Source organism: Cetorhinus maximus, chromosome 4, assembly GCF_964194155.1.
Source record: "Cetorhinus maximus chromosome 4, sCetMax3.hap1.1, whole genome shotgun sequence".
Lineage (NCBI taxonomy): Eukaryota > Metazoa > Chordata > Chondrichthyes > Lamniformes > Cetorhinidae > Cetorhinus > Cetorhinus maximus.
Genome location: NC_135882.1, coordinates 9,843,895 through 9,860,818, shown reverse-complemented (window position 1 = coordinate 9,860,818; position 16,924 = coordinate 9,843,895). Strand labels below are relative to the sequence as shown.

The window sequence follows — 16,924 nt, the reverse complement described above, 5'->3', positions numbered from 1 at the left end:
AGACATCATGTTTCATAATAGCATAATAACAATTGCTCAGTTAGTAGGCAAAGGCAATTGGGTGGAACTTTCTGCACAAAGCACTAGCGTTTCTGCCACCCATGAAGGCCACTTTCAGCCCCATGATGTTCAGTTATTCAGACTCCTCAGGAAAAAAGTATTTTCTTGAAACTGCAAGTCGAAAACTGGCACAATGAGTAGATGATCATGTAAACTGAAGCGGTTCAAATATCCCCCACACGAGAGTCTGACCAGCCTGACATGTAAAATATATATTTTATATAATGTGTATACATTTCAACCACAACTGCCTATAAAATTTCACAAATGATTTTTGCTGCAGTTCCATATAGGAGCTGTTAATCGTAGCTTCACAAAAATACATTTAGATAAGATCAAAAGATTGATTCTCACAACGCGTTCATTTCAGAATGCGCCTGCCTTTGGATATCACCTGTTCATTCCATCAACTGAGGCAATGCTATTGTAATATGTATTGGGTCAAATTTTCAGTGGGGGAAGGGATTACTCCAAACAACTCCGTGCTATTCCTTCAATGGGAATCCTTCGCCAAAACATAGCTTTTCCATTTCAGGCAAGGCTGGGGAACCCCGCCCCCCACCGGCTCGGGGGTCGGATCCGGCCCGTTGCACTTCTTCATCAGGCCCGCAGGAAGATTTTCAAAGCCCTGCCCCGCCCCCACGTGCTGCACTCTGAGCCACCCACCGCTATGTTCTGACGCCTGAGCCTCAGCCGCAGTCACCATAGGCCCAGGCTGTGGAGAGAGAGAGAGAGAGCAAGGCCAAAGATGCAGGAGCAGGAACGGAGGGCAGGAATGGGAAACTGCCGGCTGTCGATCGGGTGAGTAACCCAGGGCAGGGGAGAAAGGGGGCAGGGGAGAAAGGGGGCAGGGCACCCGGCTTCATCGGTTGCTCAGTCCCCTCCCAGCTCCACTGGCGTCGGCACCATGACAGGGGCTCAGTGCCTGCAGACTGAGGAAGAGGCCCAGGCTCCAGGCCCAGGTGCAGCCTTGGACTGGGAGTTGGCCAGAGACTTGGGTTGTTGGGTCACTGCCCTGGGCTGGTTTGGGGGTGAGACAGAGTGGGAAAGGAGAGGGAGAGAAAGAGTGACACAGACAGACAGAGAGGGAATGGGAAAGGAAAGCCAGCAAAAAGTTGAGCTGAATTTCAGGAGTGCTGTGATTGAGACACAGAAGCTGTGCTACTCATTAAGTAAAAGCCAATTCAGCCATTGTATTAAAGCAGTGGGTGAGTTGAACGTTTCTGTATTCTCTCTTAAAAAAATAAAGTTTGTTTTTTTAATGTGTATGGGGCCCGAGACTGATTTTGTCTATGTGCAAGTGGAGTGGCCCTTGATAAGGGAAAGGTTCCCACCCCTGAGTTAAGAGAAACATGATGCTGACTATGGTTAGATTCTACTGCATTTTGGGATTTAACAACTGTTTCACTGTGAATCAGCACCCATTCTGTAGCCAAGAAAACTACCCATGGAGGCTGCACTCAATTAGAAACGATATCAGTAGATGGCAGACCAGAAGCCAAATTTAAATATTAGGTCAATTTGTGGTTGGGGGCGGGAACGGGTTATGTAGGGTCTGGCCATCCTCCTGGGCTTCACTTTGGTGTTGGAGTCACTAAACACAGCGCAACTGGCACACTAAAAGTTGTGAACTTGCTTATTTTTCTCATCTAATCTTAGAGTAGAGGAATGGCTCTGACCAGAGTTGGGTCCAAAGAATTATATTTCCTTTAATTAATTTTCAACGCGTGGGTGTGACTGGCAAGGAGAGCATTTTACACAGGATTATGTAGGATATATGGTACAGAGACAGGCCATTTGGTTCAACCAGTCTATGCTGGAATTTATGCTCCACTCTAGCCTCCTCCCATCTGTTCCCATCTAATCCTACCGTTGTAACCATCAACCTTCTCCCTCAAATGTTCGTCTAGTTTCCCCTTAAATGCATCTATACTTTAACCACTCCCTCTGGTAGCAAGTTCCACATTCTTACCACTCTCTGGTTAAAATATGTTTCTTCTGAATTCCCCATTGGATTTCTTGGTGACTATCTTAGGTTGATGGCCTCTAGTTATACTCCTCCACACAAAAGGAAACATTCTCTCTGTATCCACTCTACCAAAACCTTCAGCAAAATTAAATTAGGTCACTCCTCAGCATATTTTTTTTTAAACGAGACAACCTGTCAATCTTTTCTTAATACACACATCCAAGCATTTCTGGTATCATCCTTGCAAACCTTCTCTGCACCCTCTCCCATGCCTCTATATCCTTTTTATAATCTGGCGACCAGAACTGAAAGTGTCGTCTAAGGTTCTTTTAAGCTTTAGATAACTTCCCTACTTTCCAAAAGCCTGAGTGCTTGGTTTGCTTTTTTATGACCTTGCTAACTTGTGGCGCAACCTTCAGTGATTAGAGCATTTGTACTCCAAGATCCCTTTGTTCCTCCGCCCCACCCAGGCTTGCAAGTAATGTAGCCTCCTTATTCTTCCTAACAAAACATTTCGCATTTATCTGTGGTGAACTTCATTTGCCAATTATGTGCCCATTCTACAAGTTCCTTAATGTCCTTCTATAGTTTGTTGATCCACCTCAGCATTGACTATCCCCTCAATTTGGTGTCATCCTTAAATTTAGAAATTGGGTTTTCAATTCCATATCATTAATGTAAATTCTGATCACTGATCCTTGTGCTACACCACTTCCCAAGTTCAGTCACTTTGAATAACTACTCTTTACTCCCACTCTTTGCCTTTTGCTTTGAAGCCAGCTAGCAACCCATTCTGCCGCTTGTCCCCTGACTTAGCATTCTCCAACCTTATTCATTAGTCTACCATGAAGCACCTTATTGAAGAACTTCTAGAAATCCAGTTAAAGTACATCTACGACAGTACTATTGTCTAATTTCTGTTACCTCCTCAAAAAATTCAATAAGGTTAGTCGAGCAAGATTTTCCCTTTTGAAATCCATGCTGATTCTTCACTGAAGGTGGGCAAAGGTAATGCTTTTGCCCGTTAGTCTGTTTGTAAACAACATCTCTCAAAAACTAATGGACGGATTTCAATGAAACTTGGTACATATATAGGGAACGGCCCAAGGAAGAGCTGATTAGTTTTTGGTGAAGATGTGGATGCAGATCCAGATCTTGGAATATCTTAAAGTATCTGTTAACACTGGAAGATACAATAAATTTACATTTTTTAGAACAATGCTATGGGTTGTTTTATTTAGAACGCTGTAGATTGTTTTGGCTACAGTAATGGGGTTTGTCATAGCTGTCAAAATGTGAGCAGAGTTTTCAGTGCAGGTTGTTGGACGTGGATTGGCTTGAAGGCTCCCAAGTAAGATGTAAGCTCGGAATAAAAATATTTCTTTTTTCAACTTTGCAGTTACAGAGCATCAACCAGACAGGGAAAAGCCTCAAGAAAGAACTATGTAATTGTAATAATGTTGAGTTAATATAACATGGAGGTATGTGCTCCTCGTGCCCTCTTCACTTGTTATATTTCAAATTTCTAAATGCTCTTCTATTCTCTCCTTTAGTAAGGATTCTGTTTTTTCCCCCTACCACTAATGTTAAGCTGACTACTCCATAATTCCCTGGATATGCTGTGTCTTAAATATACTTATTGCCATCACTCATTGTCCTTGAGGAAGTTATGCTGGACCGCCTTCTAGAACCACTGCAGTCCATATCGCAAACGTACTTCCACAGTAAATTTATATGGGTAGTTCAAGGAATTTGACTGTACAACAGTGTAGGGACAGCAATAGGTGCCCAAGTTAGGGTGGTGTATGATTTAGGGGTGGTGGTGTTTGGATGCACCTGCTGCTCTTATCCTTCTAATAGCAGAGCTTGAGAGGTCATTGATGAAGCAGCTGTAGATAGTTAGACTGAAGTCACTGCCCTTAGGAAGTCCTGAGGATGTCCTGGGGCTGAGGTGATTGGCCTCCAATGACCACAACCATTTTCCTTTGTGCTAGGTGTAACTGCAGCCATTGGACAGTTTTGACCCGATGTCCAATGAATTCAGTTTTACTAGGGCTCCTTGGTGCCACATTTGATCAAAAGCTGTCATTGTAAGACTAAATGGTGGCATGCTCCAGCAGTCGCCGAGGAATTAACCTAGGTTTGGTTTCACCAAGGTAGAGTGCAAACAGGTTACAGCTGAGGAAAAGCACAATGGAAAAATGTGCAAAAACTCGAGTAAATTACAAAAACAAGTTCAAACTTACGAAGCCTTTAAGAAAACATCCTGCCTGGAAACTCAAAAATGACACAAATATTTTAACACCATTTGACAGGAAATAGAAATCAATGAATCGTAGTTCAAATTAGGTCACAGGAAATCTCTACTGCCAATAAGGGTGATGTTGCTTTAGGGGAGGGTGGGTTTAGAAATAGGGCCACACACTAGAATTAGGCCTTGTGAATAAGCAAAGAGGATGGGGGGGGAATGATTCTTTAAAGGGTACCTATCATCCCAAATCATTTTCAGCCTTGAAAAAATAGCCTTAAGGTTAATCTTTGATTTCCACAAACTCTATTCCCAAGCCATCGATTTAATTCTCCTACATAACCACTGTTTCAGGCTAAACTAGACTATTCCCAACATTGCCATCCTATCTGACTACATTGGGCTTTGACTCCACACTATCTGTCACAAATACCACCTCCATAATATAACCCATTTCTGCCTCTGCTTCAACTTATCTGCCACTGAAGCCTCATCCATTCTTTTGTTGTCCACAGGTGCAGCTATTCCAATGCTTTCCCAGTTAGCCTCCCACCTTCACCTTTAATTGAAGCTCATTCAAAACTCTGCCACACATATAGTAACTCGGACTAAGTCCCACTCACCCATCACCCTTGCTCCCTGACCTACACTGGCTCCCAATCCAGCAATGTACCGACTTAAACATTCGCTTTCTTATGTTCAAATCCCTCTGTGGCCTCCCCTATCTCTGTAACCACCTACAACCCCACAACCAGCTGAGAACTCTACATTCCTCCAATATATACATCTTGTGCATCCTCAGCTTTCTTCCCCCACCGCTGGCAGTCATGTCTTCCATTGGTTGGGCACTAAACTTCTGTTTTTCTCTCTCATCCTTCAAGATACTCTAAATCCTGCCTCTAATCAAGCCAGTTCTCCAGTCACACACATTTTTGACATAGCATTCTCAGTTTCTACCATAATCCAAGGGGTTGACAGCATGGTTTTTGACACCAGCACAAGGCTTGTGTGTTAAGGTTTGGGAAATACACATTCTGGAGCTGCAATATTTTCAGTCCGTGTGCAGGGAGCCCATGGCATTATTACCTTGTGTCATTAGCACATAGAGCCTTTGCAACAGTCTTTGCAAAGAGCCTTTACACAAAGTTCATTAAAGGCCCACTACTATGTGTATTAGGACAATGCACATAATGCATCTAGTGCATGTAACGGCACTCCAAACGCCAAGTGCCTATTTGAAACACATGCTTCAAGAGAGGTCAATCCATAAGTTAGAAGACACCCATTGCTTTGTGACTAACACAAGACCTCCTGCAGCATGGCCTGCAATGTATGAATCAGAAGATTCTTTTTAAAAAAAAAACTACAGTCAAATGTTTTCACAATGGCTGATATCCAATAATCCATCACTTCAACCAGTGAGCTTTTTCCAGCATGTCACGCACTGGAAGTGCTGTCTAAATATTTAAATTGGCTGACCTCATTATGGAGTGAGATCAGTTTGTACCCACAGAGCACCAGATACGTCAGGATTGCACTAAGCGCATTTCAATCCAGATTTGCTGAAGTAACATTGCAGTATTGATCATAAAGTCAAGCACTCTAGATTAGCAATGGCTGATATTTTGGAACTGCTTGATTTCTTAATAGTGTGTAATGCACCCAACATACCTTTGTTGATTGTTTAAAGCTGGATAAAATCACAACTAAACCTTTGCAACACAACTCAAAATCCTCTGAAAAAGTGTACAAGTAATTTATATGTTTTCACGGTGCACAAGTAATTTATATATTTTCACAGTGCACAGGACGTTTGTTTTATTACATTATTCTTTTTAAATTACTCACATATGCACAAGTAGGACTGTGACTAATTATGAATATAAATAAATGTGCATAGAAACCTCCTACGCTTGTAGTTATTTAAGATATATGAACTAAAACACTTCCAGTCAATCGCCAATCATACAAAAATCAAAAGTATGCAGTGGTAGTGAAGTGAATATACTTCAGTTCACATCCACACTCTTGTCTTAATGGTCAAGTTTTGCCGGTTCCCTGCATGCCACCAGATTAATTGTCACGAGGTATTCCATTTCAGAAAGTAGTTTGGCAAGAATTCCATCTCACTTTCTAAATTAAAAATGTATCTCACTTGAGTGGTGCTTCCTAATAGTTTATCGTAAATCAACACAAATTGACAACTATCCAGATGATTTCTGGCCAGGCTGTCTCATTCTAGTGGATGCAGAGAGCCATAAAAAATATGACTGAGACATAAGGCAGTAGTAGGCCATTCAACCCCTCGAGCCTGCTCCACCATTCAACCAGGTCATGGCTGATCTGATTGTGGCCTTAACCCCACTTTCCTGCTCGCACCTCCCACCCCGCCACCCATAACCCTCGACTCCCTTGTAGACCATAAATCTGCATAACTTAAATATATTCCAGCCTCCATCTCCAGACACCTAGGTGAAAGACCATGGGTAAAGGCTCATACTGCAGGATATTACGAAGATTAAAAAAAAGGTAGTTTAGAAGACAGGATAAATCAAGAAACAGTGGTTAGTTGACACAAAACTCACATTTTAAAAGCCAGCAGATTGGAGGAAGGGAAGGCTCATCACCACAAGGTGTGGTTGAAGCAAATAGTAGAGATTTATTTCAGGGAAGCTAGATAATTATACGAAGGAGAAGGGAATAGAGAGTTATACCAATAAGAGTGAGATGAGAAAGGCTGGGAGGAACAAGAGTGGATGGACTGGTTGGATCAAATGGCCTGTTCTGTGCTGTATTTTCTATATAATTCTTAGCAAAAAGTTAAAGATGAAGGAATTGAATTGGAGTTTTGAGAGCAAAAGTGAGTTAGAGGAGGAGATAGTGTAATGAGTCTCAATTTCAACACAGTAGGAAAGGGGAAGATTGCATAAGTAGTATATTATATATAGAGCTAAGAACAAAAGAAGCAAGTTCAATGGCTATAGCTATGAATGGCTATGAAATTAGGGAAAATGTTCAACACATGGAAGCTAGACCTACTTCTTTCAAGAAATATGAAAGTAAGATATTGCTTCATTGAAGGCAAAAAATGTATTTATGGTACTACCCTTAAAATCTAGCACCTAAACACTGGGCTATTCACAGAAACTGCACATCAGGTTCCTGCCACTTCTACGCCTTAAACACTAAACAAAAGCACAAGTGCCAAATGACCCTTCCTCTGCTTGGCAGTCTTTAGCGATTAGATCTGATGAATTCAGGTTAGATGCCCTACAACAGGGTTGAAGAACGCTAACAATTCTTATTTGAAAGAAACTGACAGCTGACAGCACTGGTTAGACTCTCTTCCATAAATGGAATTATTTCCACTAAACTAGATTCATTAATGATTTAAAGGACGATATTCAAATTTTGAGAGTCCACACTGAGCATTGAAGAGAAGATATAGCACCAGGCACTGAACCTTTCAGTACAGCATTGAGGGACAGGATTAATATCTAGGATGTCAAAAGCACACTCAGTTTACTATAGATAGACTGACCATATGCACAACCTAAGCTCGTCTTTTCTGGCCACACACACAACACGGTGAATTGCCGAAGGTAGTATCCCTTTCATTAACAAAATAGAGAGTTACTGCACTCAGAAAACAAAATTTTAATTCAGTATTTAAACAAAGTCTTTTACAGAGTGGTGAGAAGGGAATTCACATTAAAAACATCCTCCCCTACCACTTCAGATGTTACTACTTTAATATAAGAGCAGTGATAGGAATAGCAGCTGTTTAAGGTGGCTATAGGGTTAATGCTTGTGCATCTATATTAAGAGAATAGAATGTTAGACAAATGGTTGCATTGGACGCAATAATAGGCAGTGATGAGGGCACAGTTCATGTTGGATGATCAAGTAATTGTGCATAGGATAACGTATATAGAATTACAGATGACACTGGAATAGAAATGGAGTAAAGACTATTCACATGATCAAGTTTCACTATGGATTTGCCTTAGTGTGGTTTGTTATAGTGGCAATTTAAAACAATGATGATTGAAGAGCATTCTTTCCTGGCTTTTTGTGAAATATACAACATTAGACACTACATGATATTTAACATTTACAATTTATAAGAAAGACCCAGATTAAAAATCTCTCCTTTGTGAACATATTTAGGCACCCCTCCTCTTTTCATCAATGCGGCATTTTCCTCCCTACTGTGAAAATTGCAAGACAGCTGGTAGTTGATGGCGGTGTGATGAAGTAAAGCGAACTATTAAACTGAAAGAATTTAATAACTTACTTTTAAAAAAACTTTTTTTGTCCAATGAGTGATGCAGCATAATTCTACTTAAATGTGCTACTTGTTAATGTTATGGTAATTGTATTGTTAAAGTTAAGAATAAGTATTGGTTGATTAAGTATAATGAGCACATATAAATGGGGAGTGCTTGGACATTGGGTTAGTAGGTAGGCAGCAGACATATGTAATGTTGTATTCTGTAAATAAATGAACAACCAAGAAAAGGATTTACGTCTAGTTTCATACTTCAGCAGCTGGCTAGGGATCCTTTTATCACTACGAAAATGTTATAATTGCATTGCATATGATTTTCTTATTGCTATTTGTGAGAATTCACTGGCACTTATGTCAGCACCGACTCACTGGTGGCACTCTCACATGACTCTGGAGGCTGTAATTCAACTCCTACTCCTGGGCTTGAGCATATTCTGGGCTGACACTATGCAGTATGGAGAACCAATTGCACTGCTAGAAGAGCCGAGGTTTGGAATGAGGAGTTAAGTCCAGGTCTCACCTGGTCTTTCAAGTGCATGTAAAAGGTCCCATTGCACTATGTGAAGAGCAGGGAAGTTCTACTCATGTCCTGGTCAATATCTATCCTTCAAATAACATCACTGAATTCGGATGATCTGGTCACTAATTGCATTGCTGTTTGAGACACCTTGCTACGTGCAAATTGACTGCTGTGATTCCCTTCATTATAACAATAATCACATTTCATAATTACTTCATTGGTTGTAAAATGCATTGGGGCACCCTGAGGTAGTGAAAGATGTCAGCTTTCTTTGGGTGCTAATTGACAAGAGAAAACTTAAAAAGTCCAAATATACCCCTCCTAATTCTGATTCCTGCGAACCAGTTATAATATGCATTGATTATGTCTTTAGTATGTTTCAGTGCTGGTAAAAAATTTGAGAGAAATGTTCTGGAATTAGAGCTTTCAATATTGAAGACTTGCAAATAAAGATCTATTTTTGAACGCCACAAAAGATAAAAATTTGAAGTAAAATATTTTTTTAAATTGAGAAAAACTACTACTTCAGTTCCCACAAATCAACTGCTCCCTCTTCTAATACCACTTGATTTACTCAGCAATTAAAATAGTTATAATTTTTTAAAAAACAAAGGCCTAACCCTGATAACGAAAATGTGTCACTATCCTTCTATGTTCTGTAGCACAAACTTTTTTTATGTACATTGAATGTGAATGATTTAAGAGGTTCTACTTAAATATACAAACAAGAATAATTCTAATGCTCTTGTACTACCTCTAAGGAGATGAAAGCAAGCATTAGAACTGATCCTAATACACTTGTTGTTACAGATCCTTCATTAAAAAATCAGAACTTATTTGAGTTTGGAGGGATTGATACCTTGGTATCAATTTATAATAAACATAACTGTAAGGTAAAGTGTAAAGTTTCATTATTCAGATTAAATGCAAAGTAAAAACAAAGTAAACTAATGTGATTTAGCCCAAACACACAAAACAACCTTTAAACTTGATAGCAAGATGTAATTCCAGTTTTAATCAAATCATGTCTTTCACTACAAGTTAAATAAAACATCAATAACTAGTTTGGCTTGTGAAGTCTGTAAACTGAAGCACAGATTTACTGAAGAATTAAGTTAATTCTGAAGAAAATCCAAGGTGAAATCAATTGCAAGCTAATTTTGCGTCCATCGGATAAAAAGCATTTTGCATTTCTATTTCATCAAAATTACAGTACATTGCTATCGCCTTTTTGTGTGTGTAACTTAAATCAGATATTGATTTAACTGAGTCAGGCCCCATTGAAAAATACAACTAGATTTACAAGTATAAAAGAAGTTTCAAGCTGCATATCACTTGTGGTTTGTAACGTACTCACATTAGTTAATTTGGAATAATTTATCAAGAAAATGATTAACTTTTGTATCAATCACAATAATCAACTGTATTAGAAGTTCTCATTCTGAAACAGTTTCAGAAATACAGTAAAACACGCAAAATGGTTATTTCATAAACTGAATGAGGGCAGTTCTAAAACCAGTCATATTAAACACAAAACTGAGGGTATAATAGTGCCCTGTTTAGTCAGGATTTAAGAATGTGCTTTTGCAATATGAGGTATTCCTTTCAGTTTAATGTTAATTGTAACACTGAGCCCTGAAACCAGTATTTAAATTAAGTTAATGAAAATACAGTCTTCATAGTTCAAGCACATCAAATAACTTTCATGTATTGTAATAAGCAACAAGTATTTCCACTCGATGAAGCATCAGCTAACCACAATTGATTGAAATCACATTTCTCAAATGTGAAAGGTAAAATTCCTTCTAGAATTACTCTCTCATTTAATGGCTAGGTAACTGTGCGCTAACAGATTGCTCATTAAACTCAAGTACAAAGTAATGGGTTTTGTACTTTATTTCCATAATAAAGATATGATAGAGTTGGCAATGTCTTACCCTAAGGAGTAATCTGCCTGCTATGCTATAGCTATCACAATATAAAGTACTATCCAACATTTTTTTTCAAAGATCTAACATCTTTATCATCTGATATGAAATTGATCTTTACACATTATTGTAAACAAAACCTTGGATACAATCAAAAATGGCCTAATAACTTAAAAACTGAGTCAACCTATCACAAAAGAAAATACAAATCACAGAGGATGTAGAAGAATAAATCAGAACAGGAAATGCTGTCTTGCTAAGCCTAGTGTGTGGCCAAGAATGGAGCCAATAAACAATGATCGTCTTTGTGGTATTGCTTTCTCCGCAGACACGTTTTCAGTCACTGCTAATCCGCTATTAATACAAATTCAAAACTGTTGCTGCTTTTACTAGAGATTGGGCAGTAATTATTTAGCCGATGACAGTTCATTCATGCTCAACTCTGTAAAGTTACATTAGTTAACTGTTCTCGGTTTTTATTTTCCTCCTCACTGCAAAAGGTTATTGAAATCCAATCTCAAAAAGAACTTTGCATTGAGTATTAGCATCTGCGAGTTTTCCCAGCAACAGCAGCTTTTTCTTTACTCCAAAATGCTAAAGGCAAAGTCAATGGCAAAGAAAACACAATATTAGAAAATTAATAGCTGTAACTCTAGTCCCTAAATTTATTGTAATGGAATGCTAATTACTTAAAAACAAATATTTAGAATTACACATCATTTATTTTAAGCTTCCGGTTTCTTAAGCAAATTATCCATAAAGCTGTAACAGCTTCCAACTCACCCGTGTGAAGGTCCCTTCAAAACTATGAATGTCCATTTGTGGCTTCTGAGCATAAACATGAGCATTGATTGTAAAAAGATCCTGCAAATTAAATTAAACAGGGCAGAGTCAAAAAAGGGGGAAAAAATACTCTATTCAAACAGAGGAAAGGTATAATTGAGGTTCTATTAAAATGTCTTAAGATACTTATTTAGAAATGACAATGTTCTTTCTTTCTTAAGTATTAGAAATGTTTAATTTAATGCCAAAAAATATACTTCATGGAGAACAGTGTGGCTTTGTATCAAGATTTCTGCATTTTAAAATTAACAATGAATAATACAGGGCATAAATTCACTTCACAAAGCAGAAATAAAAAAGCGTATTAGAAAGTGTGGAAGTACCTTTAACAGAAAACATTTATGTAAGAATTACGGTATTAGCATCAAAGAGGTTTTTGTCCACCTTCTTAAAAATTCTGAAAGTTCTGTCCCACCCTTATGTTTAGCAAGTTAAGCAATGAATGAACGTGTTTAATCAATTTCTCTTTTTTCGTGAAAAAGTTTGGGAACAGCAATGAGATAATTGACTGCTAAAAACATTGATTTTTCAAAGGGCAAATAAAACATATCAATAATCACAATTCAGTGTATTTCAATTAGTTTGCTTTCATAGAAAACTAATACATTACCATGGTGAAAGTTGCCATTAAAAACTTTGCTGTAGCTTATCATACACCTAAAACGAACAGCAATCCATCCCTTATCGTAACCAGTTAGTTTTGTGTGCCCTTTGATTATATTCTTTTTAAATGAGACTCGATATAAAGGTGATTGCCATGACACAGGGAATCAGGCACAGGTTGCATATAGTGTGAAAAACAAAACGTGTGCTTATCAAAGGAAAAATTTGTGTTCACATCACAGAACCTTTTCCCAAATTCCCAGTCACTTGACACACACGTTACACCCAAGGTGATATAACTATACTTCAATTGGGGAGTGCAAAAGCCTACATCCCCTTAACAAGCAAGCACAGGAGAGCTGAAACAGGTTGGAAATGCATCAAAGTGATCCACAGGCATAGAATACGATGAAGAATTTGAGTATGAGTGCCATGCTTCATAATTCAAGGTAGACAAATCTACAGGAATGCAGATTGAAATGAGAAAAAACAAACATGCACAGAATAGAGGACTGACCATTAGCAGATCTAGAAAAAGTCAAAGATTTAGCTGATTTGTGGCCATTAATTGAAAATGTCTGTCAAAATGAAGCCACTTGCAGTAAAACTGAACAAATACAAGGATACATTTCCAGGGTATTTGAATATTAGTCAGGACAAAAGTTGCAAGTTATTCTAAGATTGAATTGTGTGGGTAATTTTGAACATTTCAGGTTAATAAGGGCAGTGATGCATTGGAAGGCGTAGAAGGAGCAACAAGGAGAATTTTAGGAGTAACAGCTTTAGTTTACAAAAGACTTGCAAAGCCAAACTTGTTTTCTTTGAAGAGGATTCAGAGAGGTAAAAAAAAATTCTGGATCTTTAAAATGCTGTAAACAAAAGCAACTTATTGGATTTGGCTCATAAGCATTAGAATCAGAAGGCACTGATTGAAAATTTACAGATACCAAGTGAGATTACAAGGAATTGCTTCCCCTTCAGAGTGGTGGGCACTCCACTGATGGCATATTAACTTACTTCAAAAAGGGGTTGAGCACGTCATAGTAAATAAGGTTCGAAGTTATTAGGGAAAGGAAAGACTCAAGAGCAGGTCAGCAATGAATTCTGTGGAAGTGAGAATGGATAGATAAATACTCGAGATTTTCCTGGATTACCCTTGATTGTAAAGAAGCATTTACACAGAATTTTGCCTGAGACTAAACAGATGTTCCAAGCCTATGCAAGAAACAGGTTTTTCTTTTTCCTTTCCTTGAGTTCATAAGCAATTAATACTGCCTACTGCTAAGAGCATGCACATGCTTTTTAAACAAGTAAATGTCTTTGTAAAATTAACATAACAGTTTGATTATATTTCAGTTTAAATATTTAGGTCCCATAATAGTTCAGCGGATAAATGCACCACATAGTGTGGTAGTGAAGCATACAGACCAGGAATATCCCAGAAACCAAAGAACAGCAGGAAAGCTGAGTCAAAAACAGAAAATGCTGGAAACCCTCAGCAGGTCAGTCAGCATCTGCGGAGAAAAGGGATAAGTTAACGTTTCAGACATAGACCCTTGGTCAGAACTGGAAAATATTACAGATGCGCAACATTTGAAAAGGAATAGGACACAGAAATGGAACAGAAGAAGAGCAGCATAAAGTGATTAGGTAGAAAACAGGTGATGGAGACATCAGGAATGTAACAATAAAGAAATTGAAGACATTTACGAGACACAAAAAGTGTGCGAATTGCTAAAGGTGGTGGGGTGGGATGATTCAAAAGGGGGTTTAAAATGCTGGCTAAGCAAGAACCTGCCATACCGCAAGCACAATCCATTCCTCCCCTGTAACCCATCCTACACTGCCAGCTCTTCCTGGCAAACAAAGTGGAGTCAATAGTTAAGGTCTGAAGTTATTGTCAATATTAAGGCCAGGTAGCTGCAAAGTGCCCAATAGAAAAGGTGCTGTTCCTCAAGATTCATTTGAACAGTGTAGGTCAAAGGCAGAAAGGTTGGGAGTGGGAATGAGACCAGGAAATTGGAGTGGCAAGCAACAAGGGACCGAGTAAATTTAAGCTGCGTAGTAAACAGCATACTAGCTTAGAGGAAGTAAACATAAATAGCCTTCCTGCACAGAAAAAGTGTGCCTGGGGCCCTGATGGTGGTGCACGAGGTGGTGAATAGGCAGCTAGTATACTGTTTGCACGTAAAGTGCCAGAGGATTGGGAGGAGGTAGGGCGGTTTAAGAGTGAACCAAGGTATTGTAGAGGATTTTATTAAGCAGAAGGGAGGAAAGAGAGAAGGTGAAAGTGGGTGGGATCATGTAAGGTAGCAGATATAGCACATGAAAGTAGCAGCCAGTGGGGTGGAAACCAAGGACAAAGGAAAGTCTTCCACAGTTGCAAATGAATGAGTGATTAGGTGTTCCATAAAAGCTCAACCCAGACTCAATTCCTACAGTCTATTTCTAAAAGTTCTGTATCTTCCTATTGGGTATTTGTCAGCCCTCTGGCCTCAATACTGGTTTTCATAACTTTCAACCTTAACCACAGATCCCAATTTCTCTGCCAGAAAGCACTGGTAGTGTGGAATGAGTGCATCAATGTTTGCGGTGGGAGAAAGAAGTGGAAAGAGAAAGGGGGACAAACACTAAACAACAGCGTGTTGGTAGTGGGACCTGTCCCCTTGATGTCAATCTGCTTTTTTCTTACTGCTTTGGGTGTTCCCACAATCTTAGTGTTTCATAATCATATTTCATTTCTCTCATTATGCCTCCTATTACTCCAGTTATTATCAGTTCCGCCATTTAATCCTTTTCGACTTAGGGACTTAGCAGCTCATTGCACGTACCTAGTTGTGTGCTTCCCTATCTTCTTCCCTTTATTTTGTTCCATCTTAAATGTTTTCATCTGTAATATATTCCAGTTCTGACAAAGTGTCAACACCTGCTATGTTACTGTGTCTGCTCTCTTCAGAGGTGCTGAGTGTTTCCAGCATCTTCCATTTTTGATTCAAGAATACCCTTGGTTTGATTCATGATCACAGACTTTGTTGAAAGCCTCAGTAATGTCCTAATGTGGACATTAGGCAAGGATAAGGTCAAGCTCAGTTCTGATGCAAACCACAATCAGGTAAACTTGGTACTCATTTTTGAGACATATTAAGAATGCTAAATTGGGCAGGGACAAGGTATAGCGTTACTCCCACCAGAAATACATTTGCCCAACTTACAAACGCTGTTGGTTTCAAGTACAAAATTGAAGCTCTCCACACAACAAATCCACAGCTTCCTTTCTAAATGCGTATTAATAGTTCAAGCTTCGGCAGTGATTTCCAAAATGAAGGGGATTACTATCAATGCATGCAGTTTAAAGATTGTACTAACTGATGGGTTCAATCAATTTACATTCATTTGTTAGAACCAAATTGTAACAGAAATGGTACATAACTTTCAAAAATCTGCACACCCATGCAGCACTTTCCAACTGAATTTCAAAAGTAAGGTGTTAATCTTAGACATCTGCGATATGATGTTTAGTAAAATGAAACTCCTTAATCCAGCAAGATTTCCAGATGCAAAATGCTGGCAATGGAAAATTTATTGACGGAGGCGTACCAGCGATTGCATATGGAAATGTGGGAATTATTTCATGTGATTACAAATTAATTTTTTTTCTCTCAGTAATGGACTGCAGATAAAATTTCAGCAAGCAGATAACAACACTGCCCACAATCAATAGCCCGTGACAATGGAAAATGACCAATGGCGGTAATCCCTTTCTCCCAGCATCACTGCAAATAAAAAAAAGTGTGGCAAGAATAAAACAGAGCAACTACTGAGCACCAACTCCAAAATTCACTCCTTTTCAAAAAGGAGAGTTAGTTACGCACCAACATTGGAAGTAAATTCCTGGCATCGGTGCTGCTCCAACTAAGTCACTTGCTAAACCACCCAATCTCTTCACATCGATTTCAGGCTACAACTCAATCTGAGCTAGTCTTCTAGTCTGCCAGAGTTGCCAGTCTCATCATTACAAAAACACAATGCCAACTTCAATCTCTTCCTTTGGTGTCAGCCTTGGCGCAGTGGCAGCACTCCGATTCAGGGGCGAGCGTGTTATCAATAAGCCAAGCCTGACATTTCATAAGATCATCAAAAATAGGAGTAGGCCTTTCAGCCCATCAAGCCTGCTTCACCATTCAATAAGATCATGGGCTGATCTGATTGTGGTCTTAATTCCACTTTCCTGCATACCACCGCCACCGCTTGTCCGCCCCACCTCCCACGCCCCATGACTGATAACCCTGAATTCCATAGATCAAAAATCTGTCCAGCTCAGCTTTAAATATATTCATGGCCCAGTCTCCACAGCTCTCTTTGGAAGAGAATTCCAAAGACCAACATCTCAAAGAAGAAACTCCTCTCATCTCAGTATTAAACTGTGCCCCCTAGTTCCAGATTTCCCTATGACCATAAGGCC

General features: G+C 39.1%; 1 protein-coding gene across 3 annotated transcripts in view; it reads right to left on the bottom strand.

Moving 5' to 3' along the window:
• The window catches only part of atp9b (ATPase phospholipid transporting 9B), a 272,096-nt gene that overhangs the window by 118,915 nt on the left and 136,257 nt on the right, over positions 1 to 16,924 (bottom strand). For all 3 annotated transcript variants that reach the window (XM_078539908.1, XM_078539909.1, XM_078539910.1), the window contains exon 9: positions 11,800 to 11,880. In XM_078539908.1, coding sequence (XP_078396034.1) covers positions 11,800 to 11,880 — 81 coding nt within the window. The remainder of the gene's footprint in view (positions 1 to 11,799; positions 11,881 to 16,924) is intronic.